We start from the raw sequence: 23963 nt of genomic DNA, 5'->3' as shown, positions 1-23963 counted from the left end.
GTGTATATTCTTATCCTCTAAGTGGCGGAGACGAATTTAGAGAGATTCGCGCTGGCGTTGTGGTGACATTTCAACAGCAGTTTATATTGAACATGATCTATTTCATTAATAACTAAATAGAAACGATCCAAGGTATCGTTATCTTATATTATATATTAAACGTTGTATTGTTAACCAATTTATTTGAGCAGGAAAGGTAATACATTCTTCATTATAGTTATTTACGTACACGCAGAAGCTGACGTCATTGTTTTACTGACCTTTGCGTTGTACAACATTACATGGTAAGCATAGTAGCTTATACTCGCCCTGAGATATGTATAATTATTACACCTCATGGTTTAAAACAATACAAACTTCGTATAAGACAACTAACTATTTGCTCCTAAGAGTTGCTATAATTTTCAGTGTACTATACTCATATTGAACCGGTTGTCATGTCACCGCGTCGCCACCTGTGCAAAGAAAATGTCCCATTCATTGCTGTGGTATATAGAAGTGTATGACTGTGCAATCGTTTGAATATATAACAGCAAATAAATCAAGCGGCTTGCTTTGAAAGCACGATCACTGAAATTCAGTAAGTGTCGCGTTATCTGAGATGACACTTAACACCACGTTGCTGATGTAATATTCACTTACCCACGTATGCAACAAGAAAGACTTATACAAAGTGTCAAGCGAACTAACAGACACACCCGACCGCACAATTAACAGCGTATAGTCTTGTACTTCACCATGCATGCTGCATTTTGTATTCAGTTTTTCTAAATCAACGCATTGTTTGCGCATTAAAAGCTCAGCGGTAAGTTGAAAAAGTGTGTTTTTTAAACACACAATTATAAAGAGCGTCGGATAAACTGCTGCAACATTTATAAAAAGATTTTAAACGACAATCATTGTATATTTTTTGTTTTCTTGGTATATAAAACAACGACGTCTTTAGTAAACGCATGCGGGTTGCTGCATGCGCCATATCACAATTTCTTTTTTGGTGGTGGTAAGTCGAGCTTACGTAAATGTTGGTTGGGTAATCCATTCTTTAAATTTTGGCTTTATCTGATAATAGTTTTAGAAGCGTAGGCCATAACGCATTAAGCATTTTTGATCGAGTTTACCAGTTTTTAAAAGACATTCTCTGTACTTAATATCCAGTGATACTAAATATTCCTGCGGTAAGTTTTAATTGCATTTACGTAATGTGTTTTTACTTCCTATTACAGACAAGATAAGATAAGCATATGAGGTATTCGAATTTGTTTAATTAATAAGCCGTTTTATTGTTTGGAACGCAGCAAGCGCTTCTAAGTTGTGGTTTTCTAGGTTACGCTTCGTTTCTTGCTTACACCATAATCTTACTATCCGGTTAATTATCAGGTTAAGGGGCTTCCTAATTACGTTACTCCGAGCAGCAAAGGGTGAACCGTAAACCTCTTGTTTTGTTTCTGCTGAAATATTTAACATGGGGGCTTGGTGGATCATGCTCGGTACAATAGGTCATATAAAGTGGGGCAAAAGTGGCTCAATTTTAATCTTTTTATGGGTTCCCATTTAGCACCCTGTTCTTACGGCCTTACATAAAACCCAAATAGGTAAACACATAGTTCACCCTGAACTGAATTCTTAAAATAAATTTCATTAAAGATCTTTCGCTATTTTTAAGCTATTACGAAAAGAAAAGTACTCGTTACGTCACTGTTGCAAATATTTGAGTTACGATAACTTGACAACGTTTTTTTAGTTCAGTATAAGGATCATCTCGATATAGTAAGATAGGTGAAGATTATACACTTTAGCTTAAGCCTTAAGCACATAATGTTTAAATATTCTGATTGTTTTTCAAACAATTAACAACGGTGTACGGGGGTCGTGAGGATACAATTTTATATTATTTTAATGTTCTTTGTTTACTACCAAATGCGACAAGCAAATGGAATGAAAAGGTGTCTCATCTCTTCACCCTATTAAATATCAATTATAAAAACGGACTTCCGTTCCCCCCGAAAATTTGTTTAATAAAATATATGCTAAAGTACTAGACTTGTGATAAATATAGTGGGGGTAAATATGATTTTAATTTGAAATAAAACGGAAAGTTATAAGTATAAAGTTTACATGGCAAAGAAACTAGCACAGCCGGTTAAATTCGATATAGGTTAACTACAAATTGCGGAATGCTACTAATGTAAATATATTTTAGTTTAGTGTCCCATCTTCCCCCACATTGTAGTTTTGTATGTTAAAAACTTTTAAAGGTTTGCCTTTAATTTGATAATTTAAACATTGAGGGGTTATTCAACTATAAGATACTGACATAATAAAAAGTTATATATTTTGAAAATATATTCGAAATTCAGGCATTTGCAGTTGGAGATAATTTATGAGAAGTAGCTTGTACGAAAACAGTGTAGCAATACCAAATTTGTGACAAAAATGTAAACTTAATCAATAGTTATTATCAATTTTCTGTTATTACCCATCGTCGTTCAAACAATACCAATTGATATGCAGTTAATATAATAGGTATTATGTTAAAAACTATAGCAGTAGGGCAAGAAAAGGAATGTTTAAACCTGATTTCCAAAGCGTACAGTATTATTTCGTGTTATTTACGCGTATTCCTTAATAATAAATACACTTAATAGTCAAAATTAACTATGATTTTAAATTGTCCCATTTTGTAAAATTTCACCTGTTGAAGGAATTGTTAAATAACTCCTCGTGTGTTTTATTATATATTTTTTGAATTGTTGTCAATTAATAAAGGAATGATAGTAGTTCGTATTATTACCCCAAAACTGCAATCTTTTTTGATTTTGGAAATATTTGGCAATATGTGTTTAAGTGTCCCATATTCCCCCATTGTACTATATTAAATCACACAAGAAGTTATTTAGCGATCCGCACAACAGGTAACGTTTTACAAATTTGGAAACACACAGGGTAAGATAGGACACTTTAAAATCATTGTTAATTTTGATTAATAAGTGTATTTAATATTAGGACAAAACGTAAAAAAACACGAAATAATACTGTACGCTTTGAAAATCAAATTTAAACATATTTTTTCTTGTCTATTCTAGGCCTACTGCTATAGATTTTAACATGTTGCCTACGTTATATTATTATATGACAATTAGCATTATTTGAACACCAAGGGGCATTTTTCGAACATCAATTAATAAATAACTTACCCTATAATTGTATATACTTGTGTTGGGTGGGGGAAGATGGGACAGGCAATAAAAACTTACAAAACTACAATGTGGGGAAAGATGGGACACCAAGTTAAAGTATATTTACTTTAACAGTTTTCTGCAACGTACCGAATTTAACTGACTGTGCTAGTTTTTTTGCCATGTAAACTTCATATATATAACTTTAAAACGACACTTTTTTGGGTGTTTTTATCTCAAATTAAAGTCATATTGACCCCTGCCTATTTTCCTTATCGTTTTCCTCATCGCAGGGTTTTTTTCACAAAATTAAAACAAAACTGTACGAAATGTTCATTTTTTTAAAAAAAGCTATGAAACTAATTTAATCGTTCACACTCGCGCGTTACGGTAGTAAAGATTTAGAAATATTTTAAACGAAAAGACAGGATATGACCATAGTATACACTTCAGTATACTATGATATGGCGACAAAACCCCAGTTGTTAAAATACGCTTATACAATTTAAAACATATTTACATTTAGTTGGAAGTCATTAGGCGTGGTCGCTACACCTAGCGGACAAACGAGCCATTTATTTTAATTAAGTTAAACTTTTAATAAAAACAAAATGGGGCCTAAAGACACAACCCGTACAAAAGGGGATTGGTTTTAATGAGGATTGACCCAAAGATTGGGCCCTGATGAAACAACAAAAGAAGTAACGTTGTACAATCACATATCACGTTAGGCCACCCTTTCAGAAAGAAGTTTATGTCTTAAAAAGACATTTGGTAGTCACGCGACCTACCGATTAATTGACCCATACAGATGCCTACTTGATCAAAAACAATGCAACAAAAGATTTGCTTTACGACTGAAGCCTATAATAATATTATCCTGCGTTGCTCACAGGGCAAATGCCTATATGATTTGGCAATACAATACCTAATTTGAAGTATCAAAGTCAGCACGATTTCGGTAAACTAACCGCACGTTAAGTATCTAAATTGATTAGGAAACGTCAAACACCGCAATTTGTCTTTATTACGAACATTATTTCGTGATTATTACGAACTTTACCACTTGGCACACATCATGTAATTATATTTTGTTGTAACATATTTTACTGTCTGCATATCTGTCCAATTCACATTTTCTACGAAACATTTCACCAGCTTCCCGAATCCACTTGTTGCCGGCTGAAAATGTTAAAACTTATAGCAGTGGGTCATGAACATATGTTTAAACTTGATTGTCAAAAAACATTTCGGGTTATTTTCGTGTATTACATCACCCCAAAATCTTTATAGGATATTTTGATTATTAAAATATTGTACAATATGTGATTAAGTGTCTTACTCTCCCTACTATATTATTTTGTATACACGAACACTAATTCTGGCACCCCAACTAATAGAAAAAAAGAATGGGCTACAGAGGTTTTTATAGGTACAAGGATTTGTGGATGTTGTATGGATAAATTATACACCGCAGTTAGTTAACAATGTCGCCTTTGGATTGACGCCAAAGCTATAATTTGGTATCGTCAGTTTTGTCGAACTAAACGCTAAATCAGTTCTAGCATCTTTTAGGCATAAATCGATAATTTGATACAAATTGTGATCTACAGCAATAAAGCAAAAAAAGATTTTGCTTACCCCATTTGTTCCCAAAGGCCACTGGACAAGCTCCATGGTAAGTTCGTAGGTCAGGCTCACCAGAAGGAAACACGTTGTACCAGAACACAGCGCTTCCTTTGATCGGTTTGGCCGAAACCCCTGCATTCACAAAGGCAGTTCGACCTCCCACTTCGACGTCACTTAACTAGAAGTAAGAAATGTGTTGTTTTATAATAAAAAGATAATTAAAAAAAAATAACTTCACAAGTTATCACAAATTAGTTTGCTATACATTAACAGTGTTAATTTATTTCACGCTCTTCTCCATTGCAACGCTAAGACTATACAGATATATATTGTATGTACATACGTAAATAAGAAACGTAGCGATCCTCTCGCCATCTTGTGATTCGAGATCATCACGTTCTTCATCGGTCTGAAACAAGAGAAACAAATAGACTTAATATTTAATTTACCAAAAAACTGTTTCGTTTTTAATATTTTTCATTTTAATATCGTTAAAAAGCACAAAAATAAAAAAGAGTAGAACGCACAACTGCCCAAAACCGTGATATATTCTTTTTTCTATTCACGTGACCGCCAACTCCGTCCCCATATCGCTTGGTCTCCATTGTAAAATATAGGCGTATAGTAGTTTTAGGAGGTTTTAGCTGTTTATTTTAAAAACTACACCAACTATTCAAGTTTATTAGGCCAGTTTAGTTGTTTGGTAGGTTAACGCTTACAGTTTACCACTTGTTTAGGAAATTTAAATATTAAATAAATTTAATTAAAAACCCTCAAAAAAACGTGTTGTTAGAAATGTATATATATTAGAAAATAATTGTTTTACACTATGACTTGAAATTAAGTCAAAACACGAAGAAAAACTACATAAAATGCCCTTGATTCCATTGACTTAAATAGTAAACGGGAACGACCCGCGAAAGAGAGAGAGTGTATCAGCTCTCTCTTTTGCCGACATTGGAGATGCGCGTTCTATTCTTTTTTAGTTCTGTGGTAAAAAGCCGTTCTTTCTAAATAGAAAAGCTCCGATGTCGTCACTGATTAAAATATAGGAAATAGGAACTGAGAAGTCGGTAAATATAAATTATTATGGCCGAATTTTATAATAATATGAAAGGAAGCAAAATAAGCTTTATATAACATCATACATACCGTGGGTATGTCAAAGTGTGGAGGGTACTCTCCTCCAACGCCGTAGTTGGCCACCTGCAACGTTAATGGTTTACGTTTTTCAAATACAGCCCTGATAATTCTAATAAAACGATCTTATTTTGCTGTATGTCAATAATAAACCTGTATTTCTTCAGATGTGTTTAACGTCAATCCTGTGATGTCCGAAATTCTTTCGGTTATTTTCGCTACTTCTGGTCCATCGTCGTCAAGCAACCACGCCAGTTTGGTGATTCTGTATGGTGCTTTTTGTAAATCTGTGTCATCACTACCAGCATGAATAGCACGGTAAAGCTGCAAGTTATTTTAAATATTCTAAAATCGTAATATTAAATTTACACCTTAAGTAAATTTTACTCTAGTTTTTCAAGAAGAAGCTATGAATAACCACAAACTGAAATCTAAAGCTCAGGAATTTTAAATTTAATCACCTGCGGTTTAGCCAACTTTTTAATTTCGTTAATTACTGTATCTGACAAAACGTCGTGAAATTGAACTATATCTGGAGATTTTGATAATTCTTCAACTTTTACTGGACGAAGAAGGAGTTTGGGATTTCCCATGTTAGTAGAGAGATAACAACGAAGCTTCTTATGTTGTTTCTTTTTTGTCTGGAGAGCATAGTATAGGGTGGGGTAAGATAGAACAGACATAGTGTGCATTTAAAAATCAGTATGTGTGGCAGTTTTGGGGTGATACCACGAACTTGTACTTGGCAATTCGTACAAGATGGGACATTTTAAAATCCTGATTAATTATTATTAATAAAGAAAATAACACGAACTGACATATTATAGGCATTGAAAATCAAGTTTAAACTTTCTTTATCTTTCTGCAACAGTTGATGTTGCTACTGTATTTCACACACACAACTTCTCACAACGTTTCTTCAAATGCCCGTGACTGCACAAACAGGGACAGTTAGTCTTGGAATGTTATATATAAAAATTTTAATCGGTGTTTTGTGTCTAATTCATCCCTAATTTAGCCGCTGACTCAAGTTCATATACATATCTTTAATATGATTTAGCGAACATTCAAAATAAGCATCTTGTTTTTATGTATGTTTCACCTATAGTGAAGTTTAATGTATATTTTTTTGTCACATTCAATGGGTACCTGTAAACGGAGATTTAAAGAAGAGTCACAACTTATGCTATCTTACTAGATATGATGTATTTTAATGCTTAAAATGAACTACATAGGAGCGATATAGGTTTAATTATTGTAGAATGAAAACAAGTAGTAACAAAATTGAGTGGGTGTTGTCAAAATTGTTTTACTTTTATAGTTGTATAATCACTATAAACTTACCAGTGTTTGTTCACCTCGACAAAGTTTGAAAAAAGTTTCATCTACAGAGAAAGTGTAAAACTTATCATCCACAACCTCTTGCGTCTGTACCCGAGCATGTCGACTAAAAGTCAAGCGTTCTTAATCAATTTGTTAACAAGTTACAGAACAATCATATGCTGTAGTAGGTAGGGGAAGACAAGACACTTTTAGTACATTATTTAAATATCCTTGTCAAGCTTTAATTTAAAAAACAACACGGCTTATGAGAGTCGTCCGATTGTTTTTAAAAAAAATTACTTGAATGTTCTTTTTACTACTAAATAGGACGAGCAATAGTATGAAAAGGTGTCATCTTTCCCCACCATATTAAACAACAATTCCCATTTTATTGTTCTGCTGCATCCAATACTGGGTCGGACGGTCGGTATCTATAGAAACTGTGTTGTCCTAAATAAAAGACACGCAAAAAAAACAAACAATAACTAACAAAGTAGAAAATGTGATAACTCGTATACAGCCAACGTAATATGTAGGTAATAACGCACAGTAAAGATACACTGTTACAGTTGTCCCCCGCCACGCGAAGCTTGATAATTTAAAATCGTTCATTTATAGAAAGTTAACATACATACGTGAAGCGAATTCGGTTTCCTAAAATTCTTGTGTTTTCAGGATCAGCATCAAGGTGGTTGATGTACTTGGTTTCATTTTTACTAATCTAAGTAAAACGGTTGATTTACAGTTTGTCTGGTCTAACCCAGAGGTAATATATTCAAGGCTTATATCTGCTACGATTGTTGGCGTATGTGTACTTTGGCAAGACACTGAACGGCAGTTGCTTCAACCCTCCACGCGGAGTTAAAGCAAGTCATATTCATTTACTGTTTAATCCACCTGTACTGCGTGTACTCCATAGCTTTCAATATTAAAAGACTTACAGCAAATTCACAAATATCTAAGTATTCTGTGGCGTTTCTTTTGGTAAAAGTAGACTTTCCTTCCTCGAATCTTTGTAAAGCTAACTCGATCCATTCAACACAACGACCAAATAAACCACCACGTAAAGCGGTCTTCCCAATCCGGTAGCAATCGTCAGTGCTTAAATTTAGGAATGAATATTTACCTGTTTGTAGGATGAAATAAAAGAGCATCGAATTACTTGCAGGCGGCTTGATCTGTTTTTAATCAAAAGTAGGTTTAAATAAACTAACCAGCAATATTTCCTTCAACTAAATCACTTGCATTGAGATTGTATGTGATTTGAACTCTGAGTATGCCCTCAGTTCCTCCTTTCATATCTTCATCTTTTGGAAATAATGTCTTCGCTTTTTTAAATTTTTGAACAAATTTAAAACCTGCAACGATTGTAAAATATAAAAGTTTACCTTCGTAACGCAATATAGTATGAGCTCCATATATAGCACTAATAATATTTACAAGAAGTCACAGATCTAATGAATGAACACGTTTTAAACTAATTAGCATAAGATAGTAGAGTCGGGGAAGATGGGACACCTTTAACACATATTATCCAAATAGCCTGATCGTGTTTTAAACAATTAACAACGGTCTGTGGAAGTCGTGAAGATACGGTTTTATAATTCATTGAATGTTCTTTGTTTACTACCAAATGAAAAGTGAAAACAAAATGAAAATGTGTCTCATCTACCCCCACCCTGCTATATTAGTTAATCCTTTTACTACAACGGTCGACTGGGCTCGATCAAAAACAAATCTGAAGTAACCAACAAAACGGGTTCTAGTCGACATTGGTGACTGTGGAGCAGTAGGCAGAATATATTTATAGATGTATTATAACTAATGAAACTTATGACGTATGAGGATTGAGTGATTGGTAAAGAATATGTGTAAATACGCTTTGTACAACTCCTGTACCATGTGTTCATTGTAAACTTACTCTAGTTAACGTTGTCGTCGCTTTAAAACGTTTGTTTTCATGAATTTTGACAAACCGTAATCACGCAGTAATTAGGTAATGTTAGAAGTTAATATTAATCATATAATGTTGAATTAAAAATAATGTTTCAATTACGATTAATGATAATACGGTATAAGAGTAGTGCATTTAATGCGTCCCCACTTATATGCTAATAGTTTGATTCAGTCGTGAATCGTTGTGTGGATTTTTTATCTTTTATAACATGTGCCGTCGTTCCCCGCCAAACTCCAGACAGTGTTTCCGCTATGTAAAGTGCATGAGAAAAGTAATCGTTAATTAATCGCTTATCGTGCGGTTTTAAATCTGAAAACTTAGTCTAAACAGTATAAATATATATTACGATTTGATTTCAATCAAGAGATTAAAGAAAAATGCTAGAATTGAGAATTAGGATAAGTGCGGAAAAAAATCACCCTATCAGCAACAACAACAACAATAACAACAAAGCCAAGAACAACTGTTCGACGAAAAAGGATCTATGACCACTAATGTGTTCAATAAACTTACTAGTTTTGTTAAACGTTTGCAGCAAAGCTGCAATCTGCGTCCAATCATTCGCAAATCTTTTGATGAGATGATATTGGTTGATCGGATGTGATATATATTCTTCTTTATTTATTGACACCTTGTCAGATACATCACGCAAGGTATCTACCAAGCTGTAATATAATTATATTATCATGCTTATTTTACCTTTGGTTCAACATGAACAGTTATTACAATATATTTATCTTACACTAGCCTATCAGAAACTCCCAGCAGTAGACCAACCCATTGTTACGCAAAGTGCAAATGGAACTTTTTGTTGTTTGCAGGAACGACATTTCTAGTCAGTAGTAAAAAAGAAACATTTAAAGAGTTATAAAACCTTATCCCTACGACTCCCTTAGACCGTTATAAATTGTTTAAAACACGATCAGGATACTTAGATATTATATGTGCGAGAGCTGTCCCGTCATTCCCCATCCAGTCACTCCACTATATTATTATCTTTCTATAGATTGTTAAATAAACTAACTCTTGTAGTTGTGCGAGTTGTTTCCTTTTCGCATCGACGAATCGCTGCAGTGCAGGAAGCATCGTATTCTCGTGACGTAGCAGGTCAGTTATTTGCTCCATTGAAGAAAACCATTCCGCTTTTCCAACGTAACAAACGGTACAGATAACAATTGCCATGTACAACACTTTATAAGCCATGGCCTTAAGCTAACGGACCGTAAAGATTCTTGTGTTTAATACGTTATGGTTAAAGCAAATATAAAAGAACAGTTATAGGTAGTAAAATCCGTGGGTTTACTTGTAATAAGAACATATTCAACGATTTCGTCATTCTTTATGTTCTACAAATTACATTACGCATCTGCGTCGCATTACTGGACAGTGGACACCGAGCAAATTTTGAATAAAATATACCGTATAGTTGAACTGTAGTGGCAATGTGGTGCCTGTCAAACTTCCAAGAAAACAAATAACGAAAAAGTTGCCTACGTGAGTTAGTACAGAAGCACAACAGGAAATTCCCATGAAATGATTGGAGTCCATAGCCACGTGTGAAATTTCCAGCTTTGTACTGTTTGCATTATAATATTTGATAATAAAAGCAAGATACATTATACATCAGGTAACCTATCCTGAAACTCTATCATTACGGACGCGCAATGTATAAGCTATTCCTTACTGTTTTAAAACAGAACATATGGGTGTCGATTGCGTTATAGACTAAAACGCAATATATAGATCACTTAATTGTCTGAATAAAAACTTTCCTGACAGGGGTTCAACAAACCTTAATTTCTGTCGTTTACAGCAACAGCGTATTCTACTACTCCTTACATACAGGCAACACGGCCGATGTACTACGAGAAGCAATAATGCTCTTACCAAATGAGACAGAATGCGGATAGCGGAAATTAACAGTTCAAGCAGCCGTACAGATCAATTGTTTCCTGCAAAGGGTTTCTTGTCTGCTCATCCAGTATGTGTCCGACCATAAGTTGTAAAACAAAAGACGCATAACAGAAAAGGTTTCCAGCATGAGTCGGTTCGTTCATTTCCTCGTTTTGTTAAACTTTGCTATAATTGCATCTGCTGATAAGAATGATTGGTTTTCTACAACCGCTGGAATGCAGAATCTTATTGATGTGGAAAATAATTTCTTATCGACTCTGGAGGGTTATATTGAAGGAATGCAGATGTCTTTGGACAAAATAAAAACGTAAAGTTTTTAAATTGATAATAGTTATAACTAATTACCTTACGTACTTAAAGATATGTAAACCAGTTGTATACTAATTGGCCTAAACGTTGTTGCTGCTGGTTGTGTATTTCAAGCTTATTATTGCTCACACCTATCATATTTTTCTTTATTTCACGCACGTTTGTGTTATTTAAAGTATGTATGTATGTACGTAGGTTTAAAAAGATTTTTTATCTGAAATTTTCAAGGTTTAAGGATATAATGCGCAAAGACGTAATCCCTGCGGTGAGCGATCCGGAGGTTTATATTGGTCATCCCATCAATCAATACGCCTTGATTAAACGTTTCGCATTAAAATGGTCACGGGTCGGGGAACTGCTGGACGGTTACAGTCGCAAAGGTTAGTGCGAAGGAGATAGCAGACGTCATGTATTTTAAATGGGATCAATAGAGGTCTATTGTACCGTGCTGGTGAGTGCACGCAGGTACTTTATACATGAGATAAAACTTCCTCATTAATCTAGTACCGTATAATTTAAAACTAGTACAGTATAAGCCAGAGAATGTATTGTACAATGGCTTGCTACTTCGCTTGCTACATACATAATCAATCTTAGTTAAACAAAACTGTTTAGTTTAACTTATCGCTGTTATTGCTTAGGAAAAGAAACTAGAGCTCAGTATCATGATGCAATAAAAATGTTGCCTAATGAAGACGACATGATCGGTGCAGCCGAAGCTATTGCTCGGTTGCAAAGTTACTACAGCCTAAACATAGACGATTTGACTAATGGAAATGTAAAAGGTATTGTTTATTTTCGAGTTATGATCATGTATTAACCTATTTTATTCTGATCCATCCTTCCACTAATATACATTAAGTTTAAATTTTAAAATAAGTGTTTTATGTGGATGTGAAAACTACCAGCGTAGCCAAGTTGTTAGCCCCAAAGTTGGTATAGACCACAGAAATAAACAAGAGTAGAACGTGCAGCAGCCCAAAACCGTGATTTTCTATTCACGTGACCGCCAACTCCGGCCCCATTTCGCTTGGTCTCCATTGTAAAAGATAGGCGCATAGTAGTTTTAGGAGGTTTTAGCTTTTTATTTTAAAAACTACACCAACTATACAAGTTTATTAGGCCAGTTTAGTTCTTTATGGTAAGTTAACGCTTGCAGCTTAACGCTTGTTTAGGAAATTTAATTATTTAATGCATTTATTTTAAAACGTTCAAACAAACATTTTTTAGTAATATGTATATATATATATATATTTGGAAAAAGTTGTTATCCACATAAATTAAAACAAGGTCAAAAACGAAGAAAAACTGCATACAAGAGATCACAGATCTAATGAATGAACACGTTTTAAATTAATTAGCATAAGATAATAGAGTCGGGGAAGATGGGACACCTGTAACACATATTATCCAAATAGCCTGATCGTGTTTTAAACAATTAACAACGGTCTGTGGAAGTCGTGAAGATACGGTTTTATAATTCATTAAATGTTCTTTGTTTACTACCAAATGAAAAGAGAAGACAAAATGAAAAGGTGTCCCATCTACCCCACCCTGCTATATTAGTTAATCCTTTTACAACGGTCGACTGGGCTCAATTAAAAAAAAATCTGAAGTAACCAAGAATTAGGAGTTAGGCTAAGTGCGGAAAATAATCGCCCTATCAGCAACAACAACAACAACAACAACAACAAAGCCAAGAACAACTGTTCGACGAAAAAGGATCTATATGACCACTAACGTGTTCAAAAACGCTCTGGATTCCATAAGACTACAATAGTAAACGGTAACGACTCGCAAAAGAGAGAGAGAGAGAGTGTATCAGCTCTCTCCTTTACCGACATAGGAGATGAGCGTTCCATATATTTTTATTTCTGTGGTATAGAGGTTAGCCCTATAGCTCAAGTGGCTCGATGTCGCCGCCATTGTGGGCGTGTGTGTCCTAGGGCAAGATATTTAACGGTAAAGGTTGGTCTAAGTTTAAATTGTTAGCCACACATTACAGAAAATGGGGTTAAATCCGTTACATTTACTCATTCATTGTTTTCTACACATGGCACACTGATCACTAATATTTAATTCAATTAAGATGTGACGTCACCGTCGTTATTAAACTCGAAAGATTGCTTTCGAATCGGGAAATCGGCATACACGACTCGACGATTTGACCTGTGTGAAATATGGATGAACAAATCGCTCGAGTTGTACGTTGAACAAAAAGGAATTACCAGGGAAAACATTTGGAGTTATTTGAAAGAATGCAAGAAAGAGGTGCGGTTGTAGGCGTGGAGTGTGCTCTGTATTGTTTTGTAACATAAAATAAGTTTTAAAACATATCAGGGAGTAAACCAGACGATGCACATAAATGCTTTTCTTGAAGAAGACACAAATAATCAAGAATCTTCCACAGCAGGGTATGATATATAAATTATAAAAATGTAATAACTACTGCGCGTATAATATAGCAATGAATATATGTGTTAATATATGTCTACCGATACACTAGTAATATATAGTAGGGTGATATAACTCTTTATGGGTCTTTTAATTAGAATCTATTGAGAACAGATATATTGGTACGGTATGCGTCCTGACAAATCCTGTTTCGTCAAACAGCTGTTATTGTTATTTGTGAGACTTGAACATATCTCAATTCTTATTTTTGCATTTAGTTTTCGACTGATATCAAAAAATATTTATTCACGAATCCTATTATGGTGGTTTAGTTCAAAAATTGTGGAATTATAAACTAATTCACAGTCACGTATTATAGTTTGAAACGAAAGCGCATTTTTATTGACTGCAAATCAAAACAATTAATAAAACACACCAGGAGTTATAAAGTGAGTCGCACAACAGGTGTAATTTATCAATTTGAAAGCACGCACGGTAAGACGGGACAGTTTAAAATCATTGTTAATTTTTATTAATAAGTGATTTAACACCCTACTATAACTTAATACGGTTATTCTTGTTTTGTTTAGTTGAAAATAATATTTCAGGTAAAAATAGTAGTGTGGGGCATTACACCAAACACGCGTTTTGGATTTTAGTAACAAAGAAAGTTTTTAATTTTGGTTTGTTTATGTCACAATACAAGTACAACATCATCACAACCAAAGTTTGTTAACCGCTATACAACCTATCCTACCAAGTGTAGGAATAGCCAGTTTGTAGCAAAAATGTAAACTTTATTAATGGTTATTATCAAAATTTCTTTATTACAAGTTCATATACTTTTGTAGGATAGCACATTATTTATCAATTGATGTTCGAATAATTGCACCTGTTGTGCGAATCGTTATAAATAACTCCTCGTGTGTTTTAATCTAGTTTTTCGTATTGTTGTCAATTAATAAAGGAATGATAGTACTAATTTGTGAATCACCCTAAAATCGCCATGTATTTTGGAATGTTATAGATGGGACATTTAATATGTGCTTAAGTGTCCCATCTTCACCTACTTATACTATATAAGTTTACTACGATATTTTTTGTTGATTTTTTATCCCAAATTAAAGTCATATTGACCCCTGCCAATTTTCCTTATGTTTACATCTCAGTTTTTATTACAAAACTAAAACTAGTTTTAGGGACAAAAAAACTGTACGAAATATTCAAGTTTTTGCTATGAATCCTTAAAATTAGTTTAATCGTTCACACTCGCAAATTCTAACATTTTATCGGATTTACTATAATTTAGTGAGCATTAAAAATTAGCAACTTACTATTTTTTTAATTTTCCTTTTACGGACCCCCATTTAATGAAAATCAGGAAAATAAGGTTACAGAATTATTCGATAGTATTATCACCACTTAATAAAACGCCCGTCAAAGCTGGTTACTGTTTTTAAATATTAAAAAAATACGTAAAATAGAAACAGAGAAAAAATGCGAAATAGTAAGGTGCTAATTTTTAATGCTCGCTAAATCATAGTAAAGTCAATGATCTTTTTAGTTTGCGTGTGCGAACGATTAAACTAGTTTCATAGCTTCATAAAACAACCTTGAATATTTCGTACAGTTTGAGTTTGTCTCATAAAACTAGTTTTATTTTTGTAAAAAACACTGAGGTATAAGCATGAAGAAAATAGGCAGGGGTCGATATGACTTTAATTTGAGATAAAGACAACAAAAAATATCGGTTTAACGTTATATTTATAAAGTTTACATCGCAAAGAAACTAGCACAACCTGTTAAACTCGGTAGGTTAACTACAAGTTGCAGAATACTGCTAATGTAAATATATTTCAATTTAGAGTCCCATCTTCCCCCACATTGGAGTTTTGTATGTTTTCATTGCCAAACTCTGAAAGGTTTGCTTTTAATTTAGTAATTTATACCTCAGGAGGTTTTCAACTATAAGATACTGATAAAAAAAATAAATATATTTTTAAAATATACTTGAAATTTGGTCATTTGCACTTGGTGATAATTTATGAGAAGTGGCTTGTGCCGAAAACAGAGTAGTAATACCCAATTTGTAGCAAAAATAAAAAGTTTATCAATAGTTATTATTAATTTTCTGTTATTACAAGTTCATATACCTTTGTAGGATACAATATTTATCCATTGATGTTCGAACCTTACCCATTGTCGTTCAAACAATACCAATTGTTATGCAATAATATAATGTATAGGTAACATGTTAAAAACTATAGCAGTAGGGCAAGAAAAAGAATGTTTAAACCTAATTTTCAAAGCGTACAGTATTATTTCGTGTTATTTACGTATATTCCTATTTATAAATACACTTAATAATCAAAATTAACAATGATTTTAAACTGTCCCATCTTATCCTCTGTGTTTTCAAATTTGTAAAATTTCACGTGTTGTGCGGATCGCTAAATAACTCCCCGTGTGTTTTATTATATTTTAATAAATTGGTGTCAATTAATAAAGGAATGATAGTGCTAATTCGTAGTAATACCCAAAAATCGTCATCTATTTTGATTTTGGAAATATTTGGCAATATGTGCTTAAGTGTCCCGTCTTCCCCCATTGTACTATAGTTAAAAACAGTAATAGGCTTTGACGCGCGGTTTTATAAAGTTGTGATGACTCAGTCGAAAATTTCTGTAACATTATTTTTCTGATTATCATTAAATGGATGTCCGTAAAAAGAAATTTTAAAAAGGTCCCGTCTGACAAGTGTTCTATTTTTTCCCACCCTACTATATCTTCTTTTTATAACGCTCCGTATAACGGCCCAATTGCAGTAACACTCACGAGCTTGCCTCATCAAAACGTGCGTATTCATTAAAACTGTGCTTTTACTTTATATTGAAGTGGCACTTCGACGGAACAATCAGATAATGAGGCAAAGATGATAACTACAATTGAAGAAATGTCTGAGCTAACTGATAAAGCACGAATATGCAATGGAGAGTGGAGTGTCGTAAGTTGCTATGATCTATTCTAAGGGAAGTAAACTGTATGAAAATAAAAAAATCATTAACTTATTATCTTTTTAGCCCAAGCACGTAGAAAGAACTTTAAAATGTTATTACTATACGAACAATGGCCACCCGAGACTTGTTTTAAAACCAATAAAGTTGGAAGAGTTATGGAATTATCCACACATTGTGAGACTTTATGACATTGCGTTAGAAAGTGAAATGGAAGCCATTAAAGAATTAGCACGGCCAATGGTAAATTTAGTATGTATACAAAATAACTAAGTTTGTAGAACGTAAATTTCCGATACGATTAATGTGATGTTAAAAGGGAATACCAACGAAAAATCTCGTGCCTTTCATGCATTGCCACCGATTTAATCTCCAGCGAGTCTCTTTCACACGAATTTTCGGAAGCAGTTTTTTTTTAAATATGGTGGTACCTTTAGATCCCATTTGAACATGTATATACAAATTTTTGTGTTCGTTAGTATGCCCCTTTAAATGTTTCTACAAAAGAATATGAATTTAATTTTATAAAATAATGTTTTCTGATAACTTGGATAATATATGTAAATACCAGCTATAGCCACGGCCTATACTAGAGATATCGCTAGTAGGCCGTGCTATATAGCTTATATATATAAACAGTGAGGTTCTCCTGGTATTGTTCATAAATAGAATTGCGCACACGCAAAATTACGAATATAAAAAAATTAAATCTACTCTGCCCAAGAATATAACCCTACACCTTCTTCAAAACTCTTTAACTTTGCCTCAAGCTCACTTTGTATTTCAGCAGTATACGCATTTTGTTCAATGCCAGGTGTGCGTGTGTAACAACACGATCATATTATATGCAGAATCGGCGTTTATTTTGTGCTGCCTGGTCAAAAAAATCTGTAAATGTTTTTGTCAATATTCTTATTCAAGTTTTACTTTTTTATCAGTTACTGAGGGCAAATGGTGCTTCTTCGGATGGATTTGGTAAAATCAAGTATCGCATAAGCAACACGGCATGGCTTGATGATAAAGATAGCTCATCGGTAAAGCGACTGTCGCAAAGATTGGCAGATGTAACTGGTTTAACTGGCAGCTCAGAACTATTGCAGGTAAATATCATTCATTGTATAAACAAGTTTTGGTTATTCTTAAAGGAGTCTAACTAAGCCGGTGTGCCTATTTTTGACCTTCCTTTGCGGGGATCCATTTTTATAGTAGCGGTGCATGTAATATATATACATATCTTCGTGTGTTTTAATATTTTTTGTATTGTGAAAAATAAAAGTATGGTATTGTGGGGGACGATGGGACACTTTATCAAACGAGACTTTTTTAATTTTTGTTTTACGGACTTTCATTTAATGATAATCGGGAAAATAATTTAAAAAATGCGAAATAATAAGGTGTTAATTTTGAAGCCTCGCTAAATCATAGTAAAATCGATGAAGTTTTGTAGTTTGCTAGTTTGAGCGAGTACTAGTTTCATAAAGTCATAAAAAAAAACTCTTCGTACAGTGTAACTTTGTCTTATAAAACTAGTTTTAGTTGTTGTTTTTTTTGTGAAAACAAACTTATATACAAACATGAGGAAAGTAGGCAGGGGTCTATATGACTTTAATTTGGATAAAAACAACCAAAAATATCATTTTAAAGTTATATATAAGTAAAGTTTACATGGGAAAGAAACTAGCACAGCGGGAAAATTTCGGTAGGTTAACTATAAGGTGCAGAACACTGTTAATGTAAAATGATTTCAATTTAGTGTCCCATCTTTCCCCGCATTATAGTTTTGTAGATTTTTTTATTGCCAAACTTTAAAAAGTTTACTTTTAATTTAATTTATACCTCAGGGTTATTTAAATATAATATACTGATATATTAATACGATAATATAAGGAAAATATAATCAATCATTTGCACTTAGAGATAATTCAGTCATTTGCACTTAGAGATAATTTATAAGAAGTGGCTTGTGCGAAAACAGTGTAGCAATGCTAAATTTGAAGCAAAAATGTAAACTTTATTAATAGTTGTTATCGATTTTCTGTTATTACACGTTCATATACATTTGTAGGCTACATTATTTTTCAAATAATGTTCGTAAAATACCTATTCTGTATTTTTGAATTTGTAAAATTGAACCTGTTGTGTGAATCTTTCGCTTGTGCGCTATAATATTTTTTCGAATTAAAAAAAGAATGGTAGTACTAATTCGTTTTATCACACAAACTGTCCCATTTCCCCCACTGTACTATATAACATAGTACAAATTCATGACATCACCCATAAAACGTCATTTATTTTTGTTTTTGAAATATTGGGCAATATACGTTTAAGTGTACCATCTTACCCCCTTTTGTACTCTAAAATGCCAGATATTTCAGACAAAGGTGCTTAGCAATGAACATTCGGCAGTATTTTTTCATTTTTTTATTTATGTTGTTCATATCGTTGAATGTAAAACATAATCTGAACCAACGGAACGATTTTTAAGTGATAAGGTTTTGAGACTATTTGAGTAAATGAGTAATTACTTTTGTACAGTGCAGACCGTTCGTAATACAACGCGTCCGAGGATGAGTTTTTAAACCTATATTTAGTTTGCTTCTCTATTCGTAACTAAATATGTAAAATCATGCCGTTTTAAATGGACAAATTTATTTTTCAGGTTGCAAATTACGGGATGGCAGGTCATTACATTGCACATTTCGACGCCATGACTGTGGGTGTATATTTTTATATAATCATGTATATGTGTTTCAAATTACTACAAGCTTTAAAGTTTAACTTTTCACTAAAGTTTTGAATTGTTGGACCTTTGGTGTGTTTGTATTTTACCTTAAGCAACCAAAAGTGTTCAACGTAATTAAGGTGTGTTATTAATGCGCTCGCTTGTGGCAGGATACCTTGACTTGACTTGGATAATTTGGAGACGGTTTTGTGTCAATCATTTTATCTATAGGTTTTATTTTATATAGAGAGAAGAGGAAGACTATGTAAAGTCTTTGTCCAATCGACAGACCGTACTTTCAAACATAACTGAAGATGATTTATTAGATGATAAAAGTATTATAGGGTCAGCGGACAATAAAACAGTGGGGACCACCCAACAGCCCGATGACCGAAACGAAAATTATGAATATGGGAATACTGGTCAACGTATCGCAACTGCATTGGTATATGTAAGTCTAAATATTATTTATAAAGACAATGCGATGAATCAAACTTACATGTTTGGTTGAGTGAAAAATATTTTACAGCTAAGCGAGGTTCAAAAGGGCGGAAGCACAGCTTTCTTTTATCCAAATATTGTAGCTGAGCCCATTAAAGGAAGCGCGGTATTTTGGTACAACTTGTATCCTTCTGGTGCACTTGACAAACGCACTTTACATGCTGCCTGCCCAGTTCTGATTGGAAACAAATGGGGTAAATAATCATAATTATGAACATGAATTTAATTGGTACAGTGGAGTGGTAAAAAAAAATATTTGAACTCAAAATATTTGACGGTGTTGGGGTGATACCACGAATTGGTACTATCATACCTTTATTAATTGACAACATTTTTTATATTAATGGCATCCTGCAACTAGTAGTCTATCTACCGAAAGTAACAGCATGTGCTGATTTCTTTGCCAAGCAGAATATAATTCGAAAACGGTATTGTTTCATTAAAAAGTGTTGTATTCTTTACCGCGCACTTTGTTGAACCGTAAGAATACTGTCAAATAGATTTTGAAATGAAGTCCCGCCTTCTCCCACCCTATATGCAATTGGGTTTGGTTAGCATGGGACGTTATAAAAAATATTAACATTACATCTTTTGTTGCAGCTTGTAACAAGTGGTTTAGAGAATTGGGACACGAATTTGTACGAAAGTGTGGTCTTTTTCAAAATGCAGAAAACAGAATGTTTTGAACAAATTCTAATAATAAATGATTTGTGGTGTGCCTAGTTTTCGCTGCTTATTTTGCACATGGGTAATCCTGGAAAAATAAGACAGTGTAAAGAATAAAATCGTGATGGATCTAAATCAGTGTTAAAAACAGTAGTGTTTGTCGTGTTATTGTTAATAATTATGACGTTGTCAGGAGCTCCATGAGCCAATGTCACTTGGGTTGAAAACGATGCTGGATTTAATGTGTCCAGTGTTTCCAGGTGAGAATGAAACAACTTGGTTAAAGTCAGGTCAACTTTTAATAAATTCGTGATAATGAATCCTAGTGTACAATCATCGTTATGCTTTAAGTGTTTTGACGTTTTTAAAAACTCCCCGTTTTTACACCAAGGCGACATCTTTTTCGCAAGAGCAGAGGAAATACATACTCCAGCGCCTCCAGTGGCAAAAATAAATTTGACATATTTTTTGTGAAACACTCCACCAAACTTTCGAGTTACACTTCGTCGTCCAATATAAAAATCTTCTTGCCAATTGAATGTACCCAAAAATTTTACTAATGCGTTAATATTAACGTAATTATCATCATCAAAATGACACCACCACTTTTTGTTTGTCGTCATAAATAGATCATATTCTTTACCCGTTTTACAACTCAGATCCTGTAATTCGTGAGTATTTCCGCAGTGACTGTTAACAACATGGCCGTTGGTCTTTAAATGCAAGTCTATGTCATCATCGTCAGTAACAAAGAATATTTGATCCTTTGCCTGGTTAAACCAAGTATTTATGATAAAAGTGAGACGAGTTGTGTGGAATAGCTTGCTTGTCTTCACAGTTATGAAAATGTCCTCTAAACGCAAGGCATATGATCGGTTACCTCTTATATGCCGGGAGACGTATGGATGCGGATAGAACAATTTTGTTCCGACATGTTCAACATGCTGTTCTAAGTGACTATAATAAATTATTGTTAAAACTAACATAAAGATAACAAAACCAAAGAAAGTATGTTGGTTTTGCATCTCGGAACAAATTACTCAAATTGTTCACAACCTACATCTTTTAATTCATCTGTGTATGTTTAACAATATTTTAAAAGAAATTCATAAGTCAATAACAATATCGTGATAATAAATAAACTCAAGTGTGTATAATAATCAATCTTCATTTCTCTGCTTTTTTACAAGTCTGTGTTAAAAGGGAAGTTAAGACAAATTTTATAATTGTAGTACAGTTAAAACTTTACACAGAGCTACAACTACAATTTGTTTAAAACGGTACAGTATTTTAAGTTATCGTCACTTGTATACAGATTTGTTAACAAAATGTATTTTATGGATGCAGTATAGCAAAGAAATCTTTGTAATATATAGAATGGGGTAAGACCGGACCATTAGGCACAAACTGACCAATTAACCTAAAACATATGGCGATTTTGGGGTGACACCACTAATTAGTACTATCATACTTTTATTAATTGACAACATTTCGAAAACTAAATTAAAACACAAACAATACCCATTTTGTTCCACCACTACCAATTTTCATAAAATAGTATACTAGGTAACATGGTAAAAGCTATAGCAGTGAGACAAGAAAAGAATTGTAGACTTAATTTTCAAAGCGTTTAATATTATTTCGTGGTATCTAAGCGCTTGTTTTCAAATTTATATAATTATACCTGGTGTGCGAAAATGTTTCATCATCGTGTATATCACACCAAAACGGCAATATATTTTGAGTTTGGAAATATTTTGCTGTATGTGCTTAAGCGTCCTGTCTTTTGCCACACTACTATATAATAAAAAGAATATATTTTGTATATATGGCACTGTTAATCTTTTATAGCAGGCGATGCCCTTGAAGGAAAACATATATAGTACAATGGGGGAAGATAGGACACTTAAGCACATATTGCCAAATATTTCCAAAATAAAAATAGATGACAGTTTTTGGGTAATACCACGAGTTAGTACTACCATTCCTTTATTAATTGACAACAATTTAATAAAATATAATAAAACACAAGAGGAGTTATTTAGCGATCCGCACAACAAGTGACATTTTACAAATTTGAAAACACACAGGATAAGATGGGACAGTTTAAAATCATTGTTAATTTTGATTATTAAGTTTATTTATAAATAGGAATAAACGTACAATTGAATGAATGAATGTAATTTACTTTATCCTCGCGTGGCCGGAAAACGACAGTCGTTATAACACGGGTGTATGTTACTTTGTGGGTAAATATTTTTTTGGGATTTTTTCATTTTTTTGTGTATGGCTGATAATTTGGACAACCCATTAGTGACCACTGGGTTGGAGCAATTGACGTTAAGTGTCTTGCCCAAGGACACATACGCCCACAAAGGTAGCAGCGACAAGCCTTGAACCCATTACCTCTGGGTTAGAGGCAGGCGCGCTAACCACCACGCCACAGCGCCGGACAATTGGTATTGTTTGAACGACAAAGATCAATGTTCGAACTTCTATGGATAAATATTGTATCCTACAAATGTATATGAACTTGTAATAACAGAAAATGGATAATAACTGTTGATAAAGTTTTTATTTTTGCTTCAAATTGGGTATTACTACTCTGTTTTTGGCACTAGCCACTTCTCATAAATTATGACCAAGTGCAAATGACCAAATTTCGAATATATTTTCAAAATATTATCTTTTTATTATATCAGTATCTTATAGTTGAATAACCCCTGATGTATAAATTGCTAAATTAAAAGCAAATCTTTTTAAGTTTGGCAATGAAAACATACAAAACTACAACGTGGGGAAGATGGGAATATATTTACATTAGCAGTATTCTGCAACTTGTAGTTAACCTACCGAGTTTAACAGGCTGTACTAGTTTCTTTGCCATGTAAACTTCATATATATAACGTTAAACCAAAATTTTTTTGTTGTTTTTATCTCAAATAAAAGTCATATTGACCCCTGCCTATTTTCTTCATGCTTATATTTCAGTGTTTTTTTTACAAAACTAAAACTAGTTTTATGAGACAAAATCAAACTGTACGAAATATTCAAGGTTGTTTTATGAAGATATGAAACTAGTTTAATCGTTCGCACACGCAAACTAAAAAAATTATTGGCTTTACTATGATTTAGCGAGCATTAAAAAATAGCACCTTACTATTTCGCATTTTTTTACCTGTTTAAAGTATACTGTTTCTATTTTACATATTATTTTA

The 23963-nt window shown here is 33.3% G+C and overlaps 3 protein-coding genes across 3 annotated transcripts; 1 reads left to right on the top strand and 2 right to left on the bottom strand.

The window, feature by feature from the left end:
- Window positions 1-4183: 4183 nt before the first annotated feature.
- On the bottom strand, window positions 4184-11030 carry LOC149733362 (prolyl 4-hydroxylase subunit alpha-1-like). The gene is made up of 12 exons (XM_089880978.1): window positions 10250-11030; window positions 9739-9890; window positions 8483-8626; window positions 8210-8394; window positions 7904-7989; window positions 7290-7392; window positions 6407-6586; window positions 6099-6269; window positions 5958-6011; window positions 5149-5214; window positions 4818-4983; window positions 4184-4358 (listed from the first exon to the last, which is right to left on the bottom strand). The coding sequence occupies exons 1-12, from the start codon at window positions 10426-10428 to the stop codon at window positions 4261-4263; spliced, it is 1584 nt and encodes a 527-aa protein (XP_089737104.1). The 5' UTR covers window positions 10429-11030; the 3' UTR covers window positions 4184-4260.
- Window positions 11031-11179: 149 nt separating this feature from the next.
- On the top strand, window positions 11180-20880 carry LOC149733361 (prolyl 4-hydroxylase subunit alpha-1-like). The gene is made up of 12 exons (XM_089880977.1): window positions 11180-11446; window positions 11677-11828; window positions 12090-12233; window positions 13538-13719; window positions 13789-13862; window positions 16738-16846; window positions 16923-17099; window positions 17795-17956; window positions 19516-19569; window positions 19826-20029; window positions 20108-20273; window positions 20680-20880. The coding sequence occupies exons 1-12, from the start codon at window positions 11265-11267 to the stop codon at window positions 20763-20765; spliced, it is 1692 nt and encodes a 563-aa protein (XP_089737103.1). The 5' UTR covers window positions 11180-11264; the 3' UTR covers window positions 20766-20880.
- LOC149733360 (beta-1,3-N-acetylglucosaminyltransferase radical fringe-like) lies at window positions 20509-22686 on the bottom strand. Its single transcript, XM_089880980.1, has one exon. It carries the CDS (start codon window positions 21768-21770, stop codon window positions 20799-20801), a length of 972 nt encoding a protein of 323 aa, XP_089737106.1. The 5' UTR covers window positions 21771-22686; the 3' UTR covers window positions 20509-20798.
- Window positions 22687-23963: the final 1277 nt, after the last annotated feature.

The sequence above is a fragment of the Ciona robusta genome, chromosome 7 (assembly GCF_009617815.1).
Source record: "Ciona robusta chromosome 7, ASM961781v2".
In the NCBI taxonomy this organism is placed as follows: Eukaryota; Metazoa; Chordata; class Ascidiacea; order Phlebobranchia; family Cionidae; genus Ciona; species Ciona robusta.
The sequence above is the reverse complement of the archived record's forward strand: the minus strand, read 5'-3'. Positions and strand labels throughout refer to the sequence as shown.